This window comes from Hemicordylus capensis, chromosome 16, assembly GCF_027244095.1.
Source record: "Hemicordylus capensis ecotype Gifberg chromosome 16, rHemCap1.1.pri, whole genome shotgun sequence".
Taxonomy (NCBI): Eukaryota; Metazoa; Chordata; class Lepidosauria; order Squamata; family Cordylidae; genus Hemicordylus; species Hemicordylus capensis.
The window spans coordinates 487,797-504,256 of NC_069672.1; the positions used below are offsets into that span (position 1 = coordinate 487,797).

General features: G+C 58.3%; 1 protein-coding gene across 2 annotated transcripts; it reads right to left on the reverse strand.

Moving 5' to 3' along the window:
* Positions 1 to 2,647: 2,647 nt before the first annotated feature.
* Positions 2,648 to 13,983, reverse strand: PARK7 (Parkinsonism associated deglycase). Of its 2 annotated transcripts, none has more exons than XM_053281500.1 (7): positions 13,773 to 13,983; positions 11,215 to 11,371; positions 10,414 to 10,515; positions 8,589 to 8,648; positions 7,846 to 7,915; positions 3,669 to 3,755; positions 2,648 to 2,998 (listed from the first exon to the last, which is right to left on the reverse strand). In XM_053281500.1, the coding sequence occupies exons 2-7, from the start codon at positions 11,302 to 11,304 to the stop codon at positions 2,838 to 2,840; spliced, it is 570 nt and encodes a 189-aa protein (XP_053137475.1). In that variant the 5' UTR covers positions 11,305 to 11,371; positions 13,773 to 13,983; the 3' UTR covers positions 2,648 to 2,837. The 2 variants fall into 2 exon arrangements, with proteins under 2 accessions (XP_053137475.1, XP_053137474.1); XM_053281499.1 differs by having other exon boundaries at positions 11,215 to 11,374; positions 13,773 to 13,981.
* Positions 13,984 to 16,460: the final 2,477 nt, after the last annotated feature.

The following is a 16,460-nucleotide window of genomic DNA, read 5'->3' on the forward strand; positions in this document are numbered from 1 at the left end:
CCCGGCTCCGTCGAGGGCCGGGCCACTTCCGACGCAGGGTCAGCACACCGACCCCTCTGGCTGCCTTGCCCAGGCCTGAGCCCCCTGTTACAATCCTGCCTTTCAGTTCCTGGGGAAAGCTGCCTCTTCCTCCCTAGCAAAAAGGCGGCCAGGTGTGGAGACCACAACCAGCGGCAGAAGGCCAGGCTGGGCAGCCGCTTGCCTTCCAAGCAGCCAACTGGCTCCCATTTATCCGAAGGGGAGCAGCATTCCCAATCCGCCCTCCCCCCCCCCCCCCCGGCACTCTCCCTTGTAAACACCTATAAATAGCAGGTATGGAAATGCTGGCGCTTGGGAGTCATGGGGGCCTCATCAGCATGAGCCAGGGCTCTCTGGCAGGCTGTGCATTGGCCAAAATCCTCTCGCTCTCTGGGTTGCCTTTCTTCGACTGCCATTTGCATGGGATGACCAGTCAAACGACTTCATTTGGCAGGCAAAGAGGCCGTTTTGCATGGAGGTCAGAGAGGCGTTTTGCATCCGCCCCTCTGCCAAATTCTATGGAAGGGGCCGTGGAATGCACTCCCGGCAGAAATCTCTAATTTGAATTCATTACCGTCTTTCAGAAGAGCCCTTAAAACCTATCTGTTTGGCCTTGCTTTCCAGGGTTTTTCAACTGTTGTAAATCGTTTTAAATGTTTGCCCTGGTTTTCTAGGGTTTTTTATTGTTTGAATGTTTAATTGGTTTTATTCTGGTTTCTATAGTTTTGATTTTAATTGTTAGCTGGTTCTAATTGTTTTTGTTCTGTTGTAAACCGCCCTGAGCCATTTTGGAAGGGCGGTATATAAATCAGATCACTCAAAATAAATCAATCCTACAGAATAGCTGAGGCAGTTGCTTCAAGTGCTCTCTGACAACTTTCTCCTGCCACTCAGCCCGCCTAGTGCAGCGGTTCTGCACCCTGGCTCCCCAGATGTTGTCGTGGGACTTCAGCTCCCATAATCCCCCACCTCGAGGGCCTTTGGCCAAGTCTGTGGGTGCACTTGTACTTTGAACATGGGGCTGGATTTGCCCCACTCCTGAGCCCTGCACGACGGACCGGCAGGCCGGTTTCTGTGGGGCTTCCGTGGAAACTCAGGTCTCTGTTTTCGGTCATTTGGCCTTACGAGCATCTCCACCAGATCCATGAGCTAGTCTGGACCAGGGGTGTCGCAGGAGCCGGCGATGCCCTGAACCACCAACCGGACAGCCAGGAAATCCAGAACTGACAAAAGGGAAGGCTTTCCCCCGGCAGCAGCAGCAGCAGCGCACAGTCCATCTGTGGGATCCTCTGCCCTGGGACGGGGTGATGGCCACCAGCGCGGACGGCTTGAAGCCAGGCTTTGGCGGCTCTTGGCCACCGCCAGGCTCTCAGTTGCAGGGAGGGGTTGCCTCCGTCTGCTGGTTCGGGTTAGGCTTCCCACGGCATCTCGCGGGAAAGAGGACACTGGGCCAGCGAGGTGGCCTCAGGGCTGACCCAGCAGCAGGGCTGTCTGTCCTGGTTCTATCCCGGCCCTGCCGCCCCCTCTTGGCTTACCCTGCCGGGCACGTTTCCTTCCTTCCAGTCTACCCGCCCCAGTTTGCCACAAAGTCTGGCCTTTCTTCGTTCAGCCCACTTTCAAGGGTGGATGGTGGAGGGCGGGGGGGCTTGCTTAGATGCCTCCTCCTTTCTGCTCCCCCAGTCTTCTCCTAAGACTCTTTTGTTTGGGGTATTTTGGTCGTGTCTGGTCCGTCTTGTGCTTAGATGCTCTGAAGGGACCTTAACAACCCACCCACCCCAATGCCTGCTTGGCTCCAGAGTTTCCCCTGAAACCTGCAGTATACAGTTGGATGTTGGTTGTGTCTTCCGCTCTGTATAGAGGAGAGGAGATCTGGTCTGGTGGTAGCAAGCAGGACTTGCCCCCTTAGCTAAGCAGGGCCCACCCTGGTTGCATATGAATGGGAGACTAGACGTGTGAGCACATATTCCCCTCAGAGGGATAATGGGGCCACTCTGGGAAGAGCGTCTAGGTTCCCAGTTCCCTCCCTGGCAGCATCTCCAAGAGAGGGCCGAGAGAGACTCCTGCCTGCAACCTTGGAGAAGCTGCTGCCAGTCTGTGTAGAGAGAATACTGAGCTAGATGGACCAGTGGTCTGACTCAGTCTATGGCAGCTTCCGATGTTCCTAGATGGAAAGAGCCGAGGCAGTCAATTCCTAATAGACTAAGTCCGAGGCCCTTAAACTCTATGCAGACATTACCCTGTACAAGTGTACGGACATCTGTGCACTCAGGCATGTTTTTGTGCGAGTGACTACACCTGCATTCATTTTAAAAGCGGACCTGGGTCCAGGCCCCCTGGAATGCAGGATACAGATAGGGAGTGGACGTCTGGCCCCATGTACAACATGATGTGTGAATAACTGATCCGTGCAAGTGCATCGTGTGCACAGGCACAAGTGCTGAATCCACGTAAAGCTTTAGGTGTCCCTTAACGGGGTCTTTAGGGTGGCATTCAGGGGGCGTTGTGAGCAGCAGCAAGGAGAGGGAGCTGCAACTCCGCGGCAGAACGCCTCCCCCCACCCACTGGCTTTGCATGCAGGAGGCCAACACCGGCAACCCCCCCCCCCAAAAAAAAAACAACCACAACCCACTAGTCGCCACCCAGCACTCATCCAGAGAGCTCCTCTTTATTGAAGGCAAACAAGAAGTAACAGGAAGGCTACTGGGACCCAACCCGGTCCCGGGTTCTAGGTCATCCTCACGACTGCGGTGCTGAAGGGGAGTGAGCAAACCAGGCCTGTGTTGTGGCTCAGGTGGGCAGACCTGCTGCGGGCAGCGGCCCTAATCTTTCAGGACGAGGGGCACCTTCACCTGCTCGGCCGCCTCCTTCCCCAGCAACGCCTCCACAATCGCCAGGCCGAACTCAAAGCTGGTGCCCGGCCCCCGGCTGGTGAGGATGTGGCCGTCCTTCTCCACGCGGCTCTCGGAGTACGTGTAGTGACCTTGAGAAGGGACACACGGCACAGAAGGAGTGGCGAGGCGGGGGCCAGGCAGCCTGCCCCAGATCCAGCACACAGGGCCAGGAGCCCCCTCAGCATCTGTGGGGCAGGGCTCCCTCAGACGCTCGCCGCAGCATAGCAAGTAGGGAGGCCCCTGTCCGGAGCCCTCGGCTGCAAGCGCCTTCAGGTCATCTCCCGACTCCTTGAGGAGGAGAATCGGCCTGGTGGCAGCAAGCATGGATTGTCCCCTTTGCTAAGCAGGGTCCAGCTTGGCTTGCCTTGGGATGGGGGACTACACATGTGAGCACTGGAAGAGACTCCCCTTCTTAGGGGAGGAGGCCATCGCTCAGTGGTAGGGACCCCGTTTTGCATGCAGAAGGTCCCAAGATCCCTCCCTGGCAGCATCCCCAAGTAGGGCTGGGAGAGACTCCTGCCTGCAACCTGGGAGAAGCTGCTGCCAGCCAGAGTAGACAATACTGAGCTAGCTGGACCAAGGGTCTGACTCGGTAGAAGGCCGCTTCCTATGCTCCAGACTTCTGCTGCTGAAGACCCAAGCCTCCCAGGAAGCCAGCTCATGCAGGAGGGCCTTGGCACTGTTTCATGGGCACACGTGTTCCCCTTTCCAACCCGGAAGAGAATTGCAGCGCAGAGAACCCCTCCCAGGGCCACCTACCTCCGTTCATCATCTTGTCTTTGGCCAGGGGATGTGTGGTCACTTTGCTTCCAAACCCTATTCCGTGGGCCAGCAAAGCAGTGGGGCCTGAGAAGAGAGGAGGAGGAGGAAGCATCACCACAAATATGCAGAAATAAATATTTTATATGGTAGGGATTCTCCAATTTGGGTCCCCAAGATAATGCTGGTCTACAGCCGACCTGCTCAACTTTGGCCCTCCTGCAGATGTTGGCCTACAACTCCCATAAGTGTGGTGTTGTGGTCAGAGTGTTGGACTAGGACCGGGGAGACCCGAGTTCAAATCCCCATTCAGCCATGAAACTCACTGGGAGACTCTGGGCCAGTCATGCATATCTCAGCCTAAACTACCTCACAGGGTTGTTGTTGTGAGGATATACATAACCATAACTCTGGGCTCCTTAGAGGAAGAGCGGGATATAAATGTTATTTATTTCTCTCCCCCCCCACCGGCTATTGGCCTTTGTGGCTGGGGATTGTGGGAGTTGTAGTCCAAAAACTGCTGGGGGGGGCAAAGTTGAGCAGCCCTCGACTACAGCACCATTGCCCTCCCGCCCTTTCCATACATCTGGACCACCTGGAGACAGAAAATGCTGCCAGACCCCACACCAGCTTTCATAATGGTTGCCCCCAGGCTGTGGTGCTTCCTTGGGGCTGAAACAGGCACAGCTCCCTCTCTCCCAGCCTTTCGGAGGAACGTGAATCCTGCCCCTTTTTATCCAGTTTTTTTGCCCTTTTTAAAAGTTCAGCTGCATTTGTTTTTATTGAATTGTTTCTTCTTCTTGTGAACCACCCTGGGTTCTTAGGACAACAGGCAGCATACAAATATAAACAAACAAACAGACAGACTGGAAGTCACTTTGAGTAGTAAAGCCCATTTTTGGAAGGGCAGTATAGAAATTGAATGAATGAATGAATGAATGAATGAAGCAGACACCAACACAGATCACAGGAGTGTCTTTTGCACAGTGAAGGAGGCTCGGCCCACAGGCAGTCAAGGCACAGCAGCTGTTTCAAGGCGATGTTTTCCTGCAGCCCTAGAGAAACACCTGCGCTTCGGAGGGGCCTGGCTCTAAAAAGGAGCCATGAGACAAAGGCACGGGAGGTTTCTGGAGGCCAGGCGCTCTGAAAGGCTGCGCCTTTCCCAGGGCAAGCCTATGACACACTGTGAATTATGAATGCCATCATCACTGAGACTCAGAGCAAGTCAGCAGCAGGTGGGTTCTGGTAAAACCTACTCCAGGAAGGGCACCGGAAATGTGGTAAGACCTTTTGGGTGTGTGGGGCGACCACAGCACCCAGGGCCCACAACAGACACAAGCTCCTGCGTAGAAAGAATTTCCAGCCCGTCCTCTGACGAATCAATCCAGCCCTCAGAGGTGCCTTCTGAACGGGACGCTGCAAGCTGAGAGGCTCTGGGTTCTGGGCAGCCCCTCTTATCAGGCCCAGGACAGGCGGAAGCCACAGCCGAGGGGGCCAAGCCAGGGAAACGGTCCCCGTGGCCCAGAGACATCCAGGCACTCTGGGCTGCGAGTAACATGGCCGTGGGTCACATGGCCGCCACTCACCTTCAGTTGTGGGGGGAACCCTCTGGACTCTCCCCCCACCCACCCCCCGCCTAGCGCAGAGAAGGTTGTGGGAGAAGCAAGGCTCAGGGGCAGGGTCCCCAGATGACGTGAGACTACAACTCCCATCACCCCCGCCATCATGGCCAAAGGGCTGCTGTCTGGGTCCCCAGGTGCTGCTGTCCCCACAATCCTCTGGAGGGGACGGGCCCACGAGAGTCTGGGAGGACTCCCCAGAGATCAGCCCCTTCTCCCGCAAAGAGCTCTGCTCCATTTCCCCCAGGCTCACAGCATCCGTCCTCCCCCAGGCATAACGGACTCTCCAGCAAGCTTGGCATTAAGCCAGCCGAGACTGCCCCCCCCAACCCCAATCCGGGACTGGAGAGAGGCAGACCCAACCCCTGGAGTGGGCAGGGGAGGGCCCCAGCAACCTCCCTTCACACTGGGTGGCTCTCTGCCCCACAGGGGTGGGGAGGGCTTGATTTGCTGGGGCTGCAGGCACAGCTTCTAGCCCCTTTCCCTAAGCCATACAGCCTGTGCAGAATTGCTCTGATGCCTCTTGCCTTGGTGCAGACAGAGAAGCACCTGACGAGATTTGAAATACTGCCGGGGGCAGCGGGGGGGGGGGGGGAGGCCAATGCCAAGAAGCTGCCATATACTGAGTCAGACCCTTGGTCTATCTAGCTCAGTATTGCCTTCACAGACTGGCAGCGGCTTCTCCAAGGCAGCTCCATCCCTGGAGGGGAATCTTCTTCCAGTGCTCACACGTCTCCTTTCATATGCAACCGGGGCGGACAAGTCCTGCTTGCCACCACAAGACCAGCTCTCCTCTCCTCTCTTTCCTTTCCAAGAAGGGAAGGATCTGCAAGGGCTATGCACCGCCCCCCCCCCTCCACTCCATGCAGGCTCCGAGGACCCACTTCCTGCGCTCTCCTCTCCTCTCCTCTCCTGGGGGCAGCCCTCCTGAACCTGCAGGGCAAGCCCACCGCCCTGCAGGTCTGGCATTCCCAAAGGTGACCAGAAGAGATCCAGCCAGCCTTGCTTCCAGGAGGCGGCGTCATCCCTCGTAATCCTAGCCCGGCAGCCTCTAAAGGGCAAAAGGCAAGAGAAGGTCAAGCAGCAACTGCCAGGATGAACACGGAGCCAGCCAGCCAGGCCATCTCAAGACTGGCACCCAGAGAGCGGGAGGCGTCTGCTTCCAACGCAGCTGCTTCTGCTTTAAAGCTGCACGAAAGGACTTCTGGAGTGTGGCTGTTCTTGTTATTCCAAAAGGCCTTTTCTCTTGGGCATTTACTCAGAGAAGCGTCTAGCTTCTCTGGGGCCTCATTGACTGACTGACATGATGGAACTCCCAGAACAAACTGGGAAAGAGACAGATGCTGTTTCCACAGGGTTGGCTTTAAAGGGGGCTTAGACAAATCCATGGAGGGCAAGTCTAACCATGGCTACTCGACTGGGGGCTAGAGGCCGCCTCCAGCCTCAGAAGCACGATGCCTCTCAATACCGGCTGCAAGAGAGCAGTGGTGGCAGCAGCAGGAGGAGGAGGAGAGAGGGCCTGCACAGACCTTTTGCCTGTGGGCTCCCCAGAGGTGGTGTGAAACTGGATGCTGGACTAGAGAGGTCTTCCTGGGCCCGATCCAGCAGGGCTGTTCTGAAGCAGGCAGGTTCCAGACCTTGCCCAGACTACCAGAAAAACTGAAAAATTCCCCCACAAAGTTCTTAATTCCCGGGAAAATGCAGAAAAACTCTCGGACTTGAAATGCATGATACCTTTCTACAAACTTTGGCAGTTTTCTTGCGTGCCTTTTGAGAGACAACACGATTGCCTCCTCAAAACAAAGCAGCTCTTCCGTTCATCAACTAGCAGGGAGTGCAGTGGAGTCTCTGGTCTGTTCATGGCACAGGAAGGAGGCTTGCAAGACACAAGCCCCTTCACTAGGACCACCTGTTTTTACTACCATTTTAACCCTAACCCTAACCCTATTGCTGCCAGTCACCCTGTTCGCCCCTCAGTATGAAACACGGCGATTAATTCTGCGCAGTGTTCCTGCAGCTGCAGCAGGTCAGGTCAGGTGCAGAATGGCCTGCCCTAAAGGCTGCCTGCCTGCCTGCCGCAGAACTGGAGCGGGAATCCTCTGGCCTTGGTTTGTCTCCTGCCTCATCTCCAGGGCAGTGATGGGCCTCCGGGTGCCCCCCCGCCCCCCCACCCCCCGGAGGACTCTGAAGGGGCAGTGACAGAAAGCGGGCTCTGGGCCCAGGGGCCGTGGCCACCGTGAGGCCTGCCTCTACTTCCCTTTCAGCCACATAAAGCGATACGATCTTTGAGGTTCTCTCGGAACGGGTGTGACTGCTGCAGAACAGCAAAATAATTCGCAGAATTTCCATTCCCAGAAGGCCCCTGGAGGGTCAGTATGAGTCACACTTGCTGTCAAGGCACAGCGGAGCAAGTCAGCCCAAACCCCAGCACTGACGAGAGCCGCTGGAAGGCACACCGGGAACGGCGGGGGGGGGGGGCGTGCTCAGCAGAGCACCTGCTCCCCCCCCCTTGGGGGCTGCCTCCCTGCAAACAGGAGACGGTCCTCAGCGGTGCCCACCTGCACAGATGGCTGCAATCAGCCCTTTCCGGCCATCCTGGTCCTTCAAGACGTCCCTCACAGCAGGCGACTGGAAGCAAAGAGAAGAGTTGCCCTTGGTCAAGACACGGGTCTGTCCAGCCTGCCTAGGTAAGGGGGCTGCGAGGCGCTCGGCTGAAGACCAGAGTGGTGCTGATGTTTAGAAAGGCTCAGAACGCGGCAAGAGGTCCAGAGGGGCAACATGAGAGGCCCCATGAGAGGCCCCAAGGACGTCTCTCCATCCTCTATCCTCCCCGGGGACATGCACACCTGCACACACCTGCCCGTGGGGCATGGCATGAGGCACTGAAGAGGATGTGGTGCTCCCAGCACCAGGAGCCCGTGACTCACAGAACACACACACACCCCTTGCGGGGCAGGGGTTCCCAACGCTGGAAGGTCATGGGGGGTGATGGGAGTTGGAGTCCAACCAGGTGGGGAGCCAGCTTCACCGGGAGGGCCAGGAGGAGGAGCAGGCACCAGCACTGTCCTGCAAGGGGGCCCCAGGGACCCCCCAGCCCCCCCCGGCTCCCCTAAGCTGACAGCCAGCCCCGGGCTTCCGGGAGGAAAAGCCAGCCAGCTCCTCCCAGCAGCTGCGCTGGGCCCTGCCAAGAACGGGCAGACCTGGGCAAGACCACCCTCTGCGCCTCCGCCTGCAGCAGGGCCGAGCGCTTTCCCCACAGGGAGAGAACTCCCGGCACGTTCGCAGGGGCCTGCAGGGTTACCTCGGACAGGTTTTGGGCTCCCAGGTTCCCTCCTGGCAAGACCACCACATCGTAGGGCCCCTGAAAATGAGAAGAAAGGGTTGCTGGGCAGAAGAAAAGCCGCAAGGAGGGAGGCACCGAACAAGGCGACAAGCCAAACAGTATGGAACGCGTCTGCAAGGGCACGGCTAGAGGGGGAAACAGCCGTCACCCACCTCACTGGCAGGGATTCTTGGGGTTCAAAAACCGGGCAACTCTCGATTTGTCTGCCTAGAGGGCTGTGCTGCCCCCCCACCTAAAAGGCCCCTTCCCTGAGCAAAAAGGGGTTCAACAGCCCACCGCGCTCTCCCTGAAATGCTGCTCACCATACCGCCAACTTGGGTACCGTGTTGATTTCCAAGCGGGTGGGATGCCTGAGCACCAGAGCTGCGCACTGCCACCCAATTCAGCCGCGGGCCTGTCTGGGGTGGGGGGGGGGAGGCCAGAGCGCATCTCCAACGGAAGCTCGTTCATCCCAAGGGGAAAGAGGAGCAGAACCCACAGCCCCTGCAAGTTCTTGCCCCAGGGCCTCACCGCACCACAGACCAAGGCAGTGGCCACCACAGGGCCCAAGAGACCCCTCCCAGACCTGCAGGCCGCTCCCCAACTCTTTGCTTTTAGCACAGACTGCACAAAAACCGGTCTGGGGCCTCTTCTGGGTCTGGGCCCCAATAACTGGGCAACGAGACACCTTTTTAATGTGGCGATTCTCTTGTATTTAGCAGGGGGAGAGTCACTGGCCCTCCCCACCCCCAGCACAGCCTCCCTCCAGTGACTGTCGCTGGTGTCTGTCTTATGGGGTTTTTTTTAAGATTGTGAGCCTTTTGGGGACAGGGAGCCATCTCATTTATTTATTATTTGTCTCTGTAAACTGCTTTGGAAACTTTTGTTTCCAAATACATATATTTGTTGTTGTTGATATATATTTGTATATATTTGATATATTTGTTGTTGGGCAAGGGAGGCTGCACAAGGTTGACTGTGGGGGAGGAGGAGGAGGAGGAGGAGGCAGACCATAAGGTGGTTGAGGTGGCTGGCACGGACCCGTGGCAGGCACAGGTTGGTGCTTCGGGGGGGGCAGGGGGCATGGAAGATGCCCGAGAGCCCTCCTCCTCCTCCTCCGTGGCTGCAGCCACTGCCCAGCAGGGAGGTCCCCGAGTGGCGGTGGCATTCCCAATGGCCCAGGCCCAAACTGGCCGGCCCTCAATGCTGCCTGGTGCACACAGCCTGACGTGTCTTCATACGGGAACGGGAATGGGTGGGGTTCCCCACTGTGAAAGCATCTGGCTGCTAGATCAAGAGCCGTTCAGTTGAAATATTGCATGAAGGGAGTGGGGGGGAGACCCTGGGAGGAGAACAGCTTCTCTCTCTTTGAGTTTGGCCATTAAGCCAAGAACACAAATGATCTTTGATGAGTTGGGAATGTTAATGCTCCTGGATTATTTCATTATTTGCACATAAAGACATCTTATGTGCCAATCTGAGTTTCTACTAGGTTGTGTTTGTTTTCTTTTTTTGGTGGTCTGGAGGTCTGTGACAGTGACATGAAACAAAAAAACCGACTTGTCCATTCAAAATTCCAAGGAAACCTGCATTTCTCCTGCGGTTTCCACTGCGGTTCTGGGTGCCAACTGAAGGTGCCCCACAGCCCACAGTGACCCCTTGGGGACCTGTGGCAGAATCCAGGAGTGGCTACCTGGGCAGGTCACCCACGTCTGCACCTGAGACTCAGTTAGCAACTGACGGCCTAAAACAAACCCTCTGTGGAGGACCAAAAGGGAAGGCCAGAGAGTTCAGCAGGACTCACCTGCTTTCGGGCATCCTCCAGGCTCTTATCTGGACAAATGACGACATCCCGGCTGCACTGCACGGGGTCTTTCCCAGCCAGGCCCGCCACTGTCACGTGAATCTGAGAAGAAGACAGACAAACATCCTCACCTAGGGATGGATGCAGATCATGATCACTGTCCAACTGTATACGTGGCATCAGGCAACTGGGGCTCTTCCTGCCCAGTTCTTGCTGGGACCTTACAAGCTGCACCACCATCTTTTCTACCCAGTGAGTCAGGCCGCACAAGGAGTCACCATGTGATAGAGCAGCTGCCGACAGACAGACAGACAGACAGCCAGACCTCCCTCCCCAAACCAAGAAGACTCTTCTGGGGGGCTGCTGATCTAGCCTCGCCAACTGTCAGACACTTTGGCCTCTGGTGTGTGCAGGGAGGTGGTACGGAGGAACACTCGACTAGGCAGGTGCCTATTACACACCGCCTGAAACGGTACAATCCAGAACGGATCTGCCACAGGCACTGATGCTTCTGCAGATCGGCTGAAGTTTGGAGGCTCCAACGTTGGAGAAACGGCCCGGCTTTGGACTCTGGCTCTCTTGGGCCTTTCACGGCCATGCAGGTGATGCAGTGGATGCAGCTGCTCAGACCTCTCCAGAACTGCAGAGTGACAGGCTGCACCTCACCTGCACAACTCCTAACAGTCCCCAAGGGGGACCTCAGAGATCCCAGGTCCGGGCCCCCTTGGGCTGAGAGGCAGCGGGGGCAACCGAAGGACCCCTCCTCCCAGAGGCGCCTCGGAAGCCAGGCCACGCACTCACATTGGCCCTTCGCATGACGTCCGTGGGAATCACCGTCTCCATCTCCTCGGCTCCTTTGGCCAGAATCACCAGGGCTCTTTTGGAAGCCATTTGGACAGCCAGGGGTCTCGCTGCACGCTCTGAGGCTCAAAGGCCGATTCCTGCTGGGATCTTCCTCCTGCTGCACAAAACCAAAGAGGGACTATTCAGCAAGCCATACCTCTGCATGGGTGCGGACTCACCCACCCTCTTCTTGCTGCCCAGCAATGTTTGCAACTGGGGCCGTGCTCCAACCCCAGGAGATGGTGGGGTCCTGCAAGGCGAGGGAGGCTGCTGGCACAATTCCAACCAGGCCCAGCCGGCAAGAAGAAGCTCCTTGGAGCACTTGGGCGGGCCAGAGCTGGCAGCAGCAAAGACGGGCGGTGGGGTGGGGCTTGTGCCCCTGGAAAGCACTGCTCCCTGGCCTCTCAGGCGTGCCCGCAGGCAGACGCTCACCCCTTCCTGATGTCCCCTCCGTTCATTTTAGATCCCGCTCAGGCTGAACCAGGAAGGCCCCACTCGGAATGCGCATGGTGCACACACAGCGCCTGGATCCTGCCGCCCAGAAGAAAACTCATTCCGCCCAGAGATGGACAGAGATTAGAGGGCCCACTGCTGGAAAGGCCACAGCCCCCAGCTGAACACCTCTTTCCTGGAAGGGCGAGGGCCGAGTGGCTGCCTACCGCCTTCCTATCTCCCTATCTGATCGCAGCTGCTCCTGCGATCAGATAGGAGAGGAGAGCTGGTCTTGTGGCAGCAAGCATGACATGTCCCCTTAGCTAAGCAGGGTCCGCCCTGGTTGCATCTGAATGGGAGACTAGAAGTGTGAGCAGCACTGGAAGATATTCCCCCACTTAGGGGATAGAGACGCTCTGGAAGAGCAGAATGCTTCAGGTTCCCTCCCTGGCAGCATCTCCAAGAGAGGGCCGAGAGAGACTCCTGCCTGCAACCTGGGAGAAGCCGCTGCCAGTCTCTGAAGACAATACTGAGCTAGAGGGACCAAGGGTCTGACTCAGCATATGGCAGTTTCCTATGTTCCTATGTTCCACCTTGATCTTTGGGAGAAGTGAGGAGGAGAAGGTGGCCACAGATACCCACGGCTCACTTTAAGGAAAGGGAAGGCAGGGGCTCAGGGGAATGGCTTCATGTGCCTAGAAATTCACTCCTTCCCTCAGGTGTGCTGCAAGCGAGGAGGAGGGCGGCCTCCATATTGTCCAAGGCTTCACGCAAGCAAGCAAGAGAACCTGCATCTCGCCACCTGGCAAAGGATGGGGATGGGGTGGGGGAAATGTGCACAGAGGCCATTGTTGCTGCAGCTTGGCCAGTGGCTTCAGCCAGAGGCTATCCACCTTGTCCCTAGGTGTTGCCAGACTACAACCCCCATCATCCCCTGCCACAATGGCTGCAGGCCCATGAATGGAGTTGCAGGCCAACCACATCTAGGTGGGGAGTCTTTGCCCCTGCTCACTGGGCAAAGAGGTTTCAAAGAGTCTCTTAATGGAGCAGGCAGGGGGAGAGCAACTGGCCCTCTCCGTCCCCAGGCAGGGGGAGAGCAACTGGCCCTCTCCGTCCCCAGGCAGGGGGAGAGCAACTGGCCCTCTCCGTCCCCAGGCAGGGGGAGAGCAACTGGCCCTCTCCGTCCCCAGCACAGCATCTCGCCAGTGGCTGTTGCTGGTGTCTATTTCGCGTTCCTTTTTTAGATCGTGAGTCCTTTGGGAGCCGTTTTGTTTATTTACATTTCTTTATGTAAACTGCTTTGGAAAGGTATATAGATATTTTGCTGTTGTTGATTAAGAAGTGTGCTGAGCAGGCAAACATACAATGGAGTCGGGCTATTCTGCTGCACCCCCCTCACTTCCAGCCCAAACCCCTACCTCACTCCCCCCCTCACAAACACACACAAAAAGGACACCAGAGTGTGGGCCTGGCTGGACTCCAGCGCCCCCCATCAAGGCAGTTCGGGGGCTTGTTTCAGGGGGAAGAACCCACTTCGGGCAAGAGCTTTCGGTGTTTGTTTGGGGATTGGCCGATGACCCCGAAGGGCCTCGATCCAGGGCAAGCGAGCCACGCTTAAATCTCAGGGGCAGCAGGCACAGAAGTGAAGTCACTTGCAACGAGCAGAGTTCAAGGGCGCAGGAGGGAGCCCGGCCAACCGGGGCTGGATTGGGGCCACGACGGCACCCGCCGGTGCAGCAGACCCGGAGAGGAGAAGGACCAGGAAGCGGAGGGGCAGCCCACTCAGGCGGCGGCTCGCGGGGGGGGGGAGAGAGCGCCCCCTCCCCCCCCGAAGGGCGGAGGCGGGGCCAGCCGGGTCGCCCTTCACCTTCCTGCGAGAGAGACATCACCCCCCGCCCCGCCCCGCGCCTGGCTTGCAGGGAGGCCCCCAGCCCAGAGAGAGAGGCCTCCCGTTGCCTCGGCCCGGCTCAAGGGCCCCCGACTCCCTCCTGGGCCCCAGCGGCGCCTCGTGCACGCCGCGCCTCCCCGTTCCGACGTGCAAGGGAGGAGCCCCGCGACGCCAGCAGCCGCCTCAGCCCGCTCACCTCCGAGGACGCAGCAGGCCAGGCAGTGGCGGTGGCACCTCTTGGGCCGCGGCAGCGACGTGGGGCGACTCACGCGCGTGCCCGCCGGAGGAGGCGGGTCTCCTTCGCGTCCGCAGCTCCACGGCCGAATGGGGGTGGGGCCAGTCGGGAGCTCCGCCCCTCCCGGCCTCCTCGGTTAACCTCTTCCCCGCCGAGGCACACAGCGAAGCACCAGACCCCCCCCTCTCCGCCGCGGCTGCGGACGACGCGCGTCTCTGTTGCTTGCAGCACGCACACCGGACTGGAGCGAGGGGAGCGGCGCGGCGCGTTCTTTGCACGTCGGGATGCTTGTCTGTCTTAGCAATCACGTGCTTTGGACACCTTATTCAGACGGGAGGCAGAGGCTTGGGCGAGAACCTTTCTCCCGGGTGTTTGCATTTGTTGCAAAGGTGGCTTCATGGCTTTTATTGCTCTTTGTTTTCACCTGGTTGATCTCCACCTTGGGGTCCATGAATGGAAGGCACGATGTAAACAGAACTCACAGCCAGGACATCGCTGCACCATGGAGTGCATGGAATGGAGCTGGGGGTGTGGGGAGAGACGGCCAGTGTGAGAAACGACGGGAACTTCTGCCCACTTTCTTTGGTGCTGCCAAGGAGACGCCATCTGTGCCCAGTGGGATGACCATGCCTCTGCCCCAAGAAGCCTGTTCTTCTCCTCTGGTGTTTTGTGTGTGTGTGTCTGTCCATGTTGTGAGTGCAGGAAGGGGAGCAGATTAACCTGCATTCCCTGCTCCCTGGGGGTGCCGGCCATGATGGGGAAATGTGTCCCTGGTTTGACCTCCTCCTTTGAAGCAGAGGGTGCTGTCTGGAGGCTTCTGCTGTCTTGGGAAGGGCTGCTCTGCTCTGGCTAACCTTCCAGCAGGAGTTCCTAAACGTAGGAGTTCCCCCACCTGTGTTGCCGGACTACAACTCCCATCACCCCCAGCCGCCATGGCTAGTTTGGCAACTCACACAGGGAGAGGATGGGCAAGCCAAGGGGGCTCCCAGCCTGCAGCCCCCACTGCTGGCGAGCTCCTTCTCTCCCTCCTGCTTTGTTTGCCAAACGGCCCTGGTGGTTGGGGGCGATGCTCCCGGCACTGGGCAAGGGGTGTTGCGTGTCTCTGCTGGCCCGGACACCCCTCCTCACAGCCCAGCCCAGCCCAGCCCAGGGGCTCGGGGTGTGATGCTGGTACCCCCGCCCGCCAGCCCTCGCTTTGGAAATCTGGAGCCTCTGCAGGGCATCGGGGCAGGGACCCACCCCCACGCATCCGCCCTCGGGCCTCTTTGCTACGGCGGCGGCTTCCGCTCCGTGCCCTCTGGTTTCTGCAGGTGTCGTGCACCGGGGCTCTCCCGAGGCGGCCGCAGCGGCCGCTACGGAGGGGCTTTCCCCCCCCGCCGCCCCGACCTCAGCCCAGCGAGAAGGCGGGGGAGAGGCGGGGCTGACGTCACCAGTGACGGACCCAGGAGGCGGAGGTCGCTGGCCACGCCCACCGCCGGCAGCAGCCAATCGCAGCAGCCAGGCTTGCAAGCGCACTGGAGGCACCTCGCTCCGCTCCTGGCCGCTTCTTCGCCCCTCCGTTGCCTTCTCAGCCGGGCTCCTCCGGCGCCAGAAGAAGCCGTGGAGGAAGGAAGGAAGCCCTCTTCACACGTTCTGTTCAGTGCGCACCCTGACCCGCGTGTGCGGTACACGGGCACAGATCTGCACGCAGATGCGGTTACTCACACGTTATGTCCAGAGTTGGTCTTAGGAACGGAGGAAGCTGCCATACATACCGAGTCAGACCCTTGGTCCCTCTGGCTCAGTACTGTCTACCCAGACTGGCAGCGGCTTTTCCAAGGCTGCAGGCAGGAGTCTCTCTCTCAGCCCTCTCTTGGAGCTGCTGCCGTGGAGGGAACTGGGAAGCTTCTGCAGGCAGAGCGGCCCCATCATCCGCGGAGGGGAAGATCTTCCAGTGCTCACACACATAGTGACGCAAGCCAGGGTGGACCCTGCTTAGCAAGAGGGACCCTCCATGCTTGCTACACAAGACCAACTCTCTCTCCTCATTGGTAGCAAGCGCGACTGGTCCCCTTGGCTAAGCAGGGTCTGCCCTGGCTTGCATTTGCATGGGAGACTACTTGTGTGAGCACTGGAAGATGTTCCCTCCCTGGCAGCATCTCCCAGCTAGGACAAGATTTTTTTTTTTTAATTGAACCAACAAACTACCAAAGCATACAGTACGTTGCCAAAGCACAATTATATACAAAGTGGTTGTTTGTACATGATATATCTACAAAGATTTACACACAAGGATTTGGAAACCCACAAGGTTATGAGGTATATGCAGGTAGTACTGTAACTCGGGGGGTGGGGAATTTCCAGGCACATCAGGTAATGGGGGGGGGGGTACGTCCGACATCCATTTCCACAATTTGTCCCATTGCAACCCTGGAGAAGTTGCTGCTGCCTGTCTGTGCAGACAATCCTGAGCGAGATGGCTCAAGGGTCTGACTCGGTAGAGGGCAGCTTCCGGTGTCCTTTCCTTGCAGCCTTGAGATGGGGGTGGGTGGTGGGAGTGAGAAGAGTGGCACGGAGTCCCCGAGGCGGCTGCCCGGCTGCTGCCTGCGAAGCGCACCGTTGGCCGCCGCCGGCTCTCCTCCCTCCAGGACTCCCTCCCTCCTTATCCCC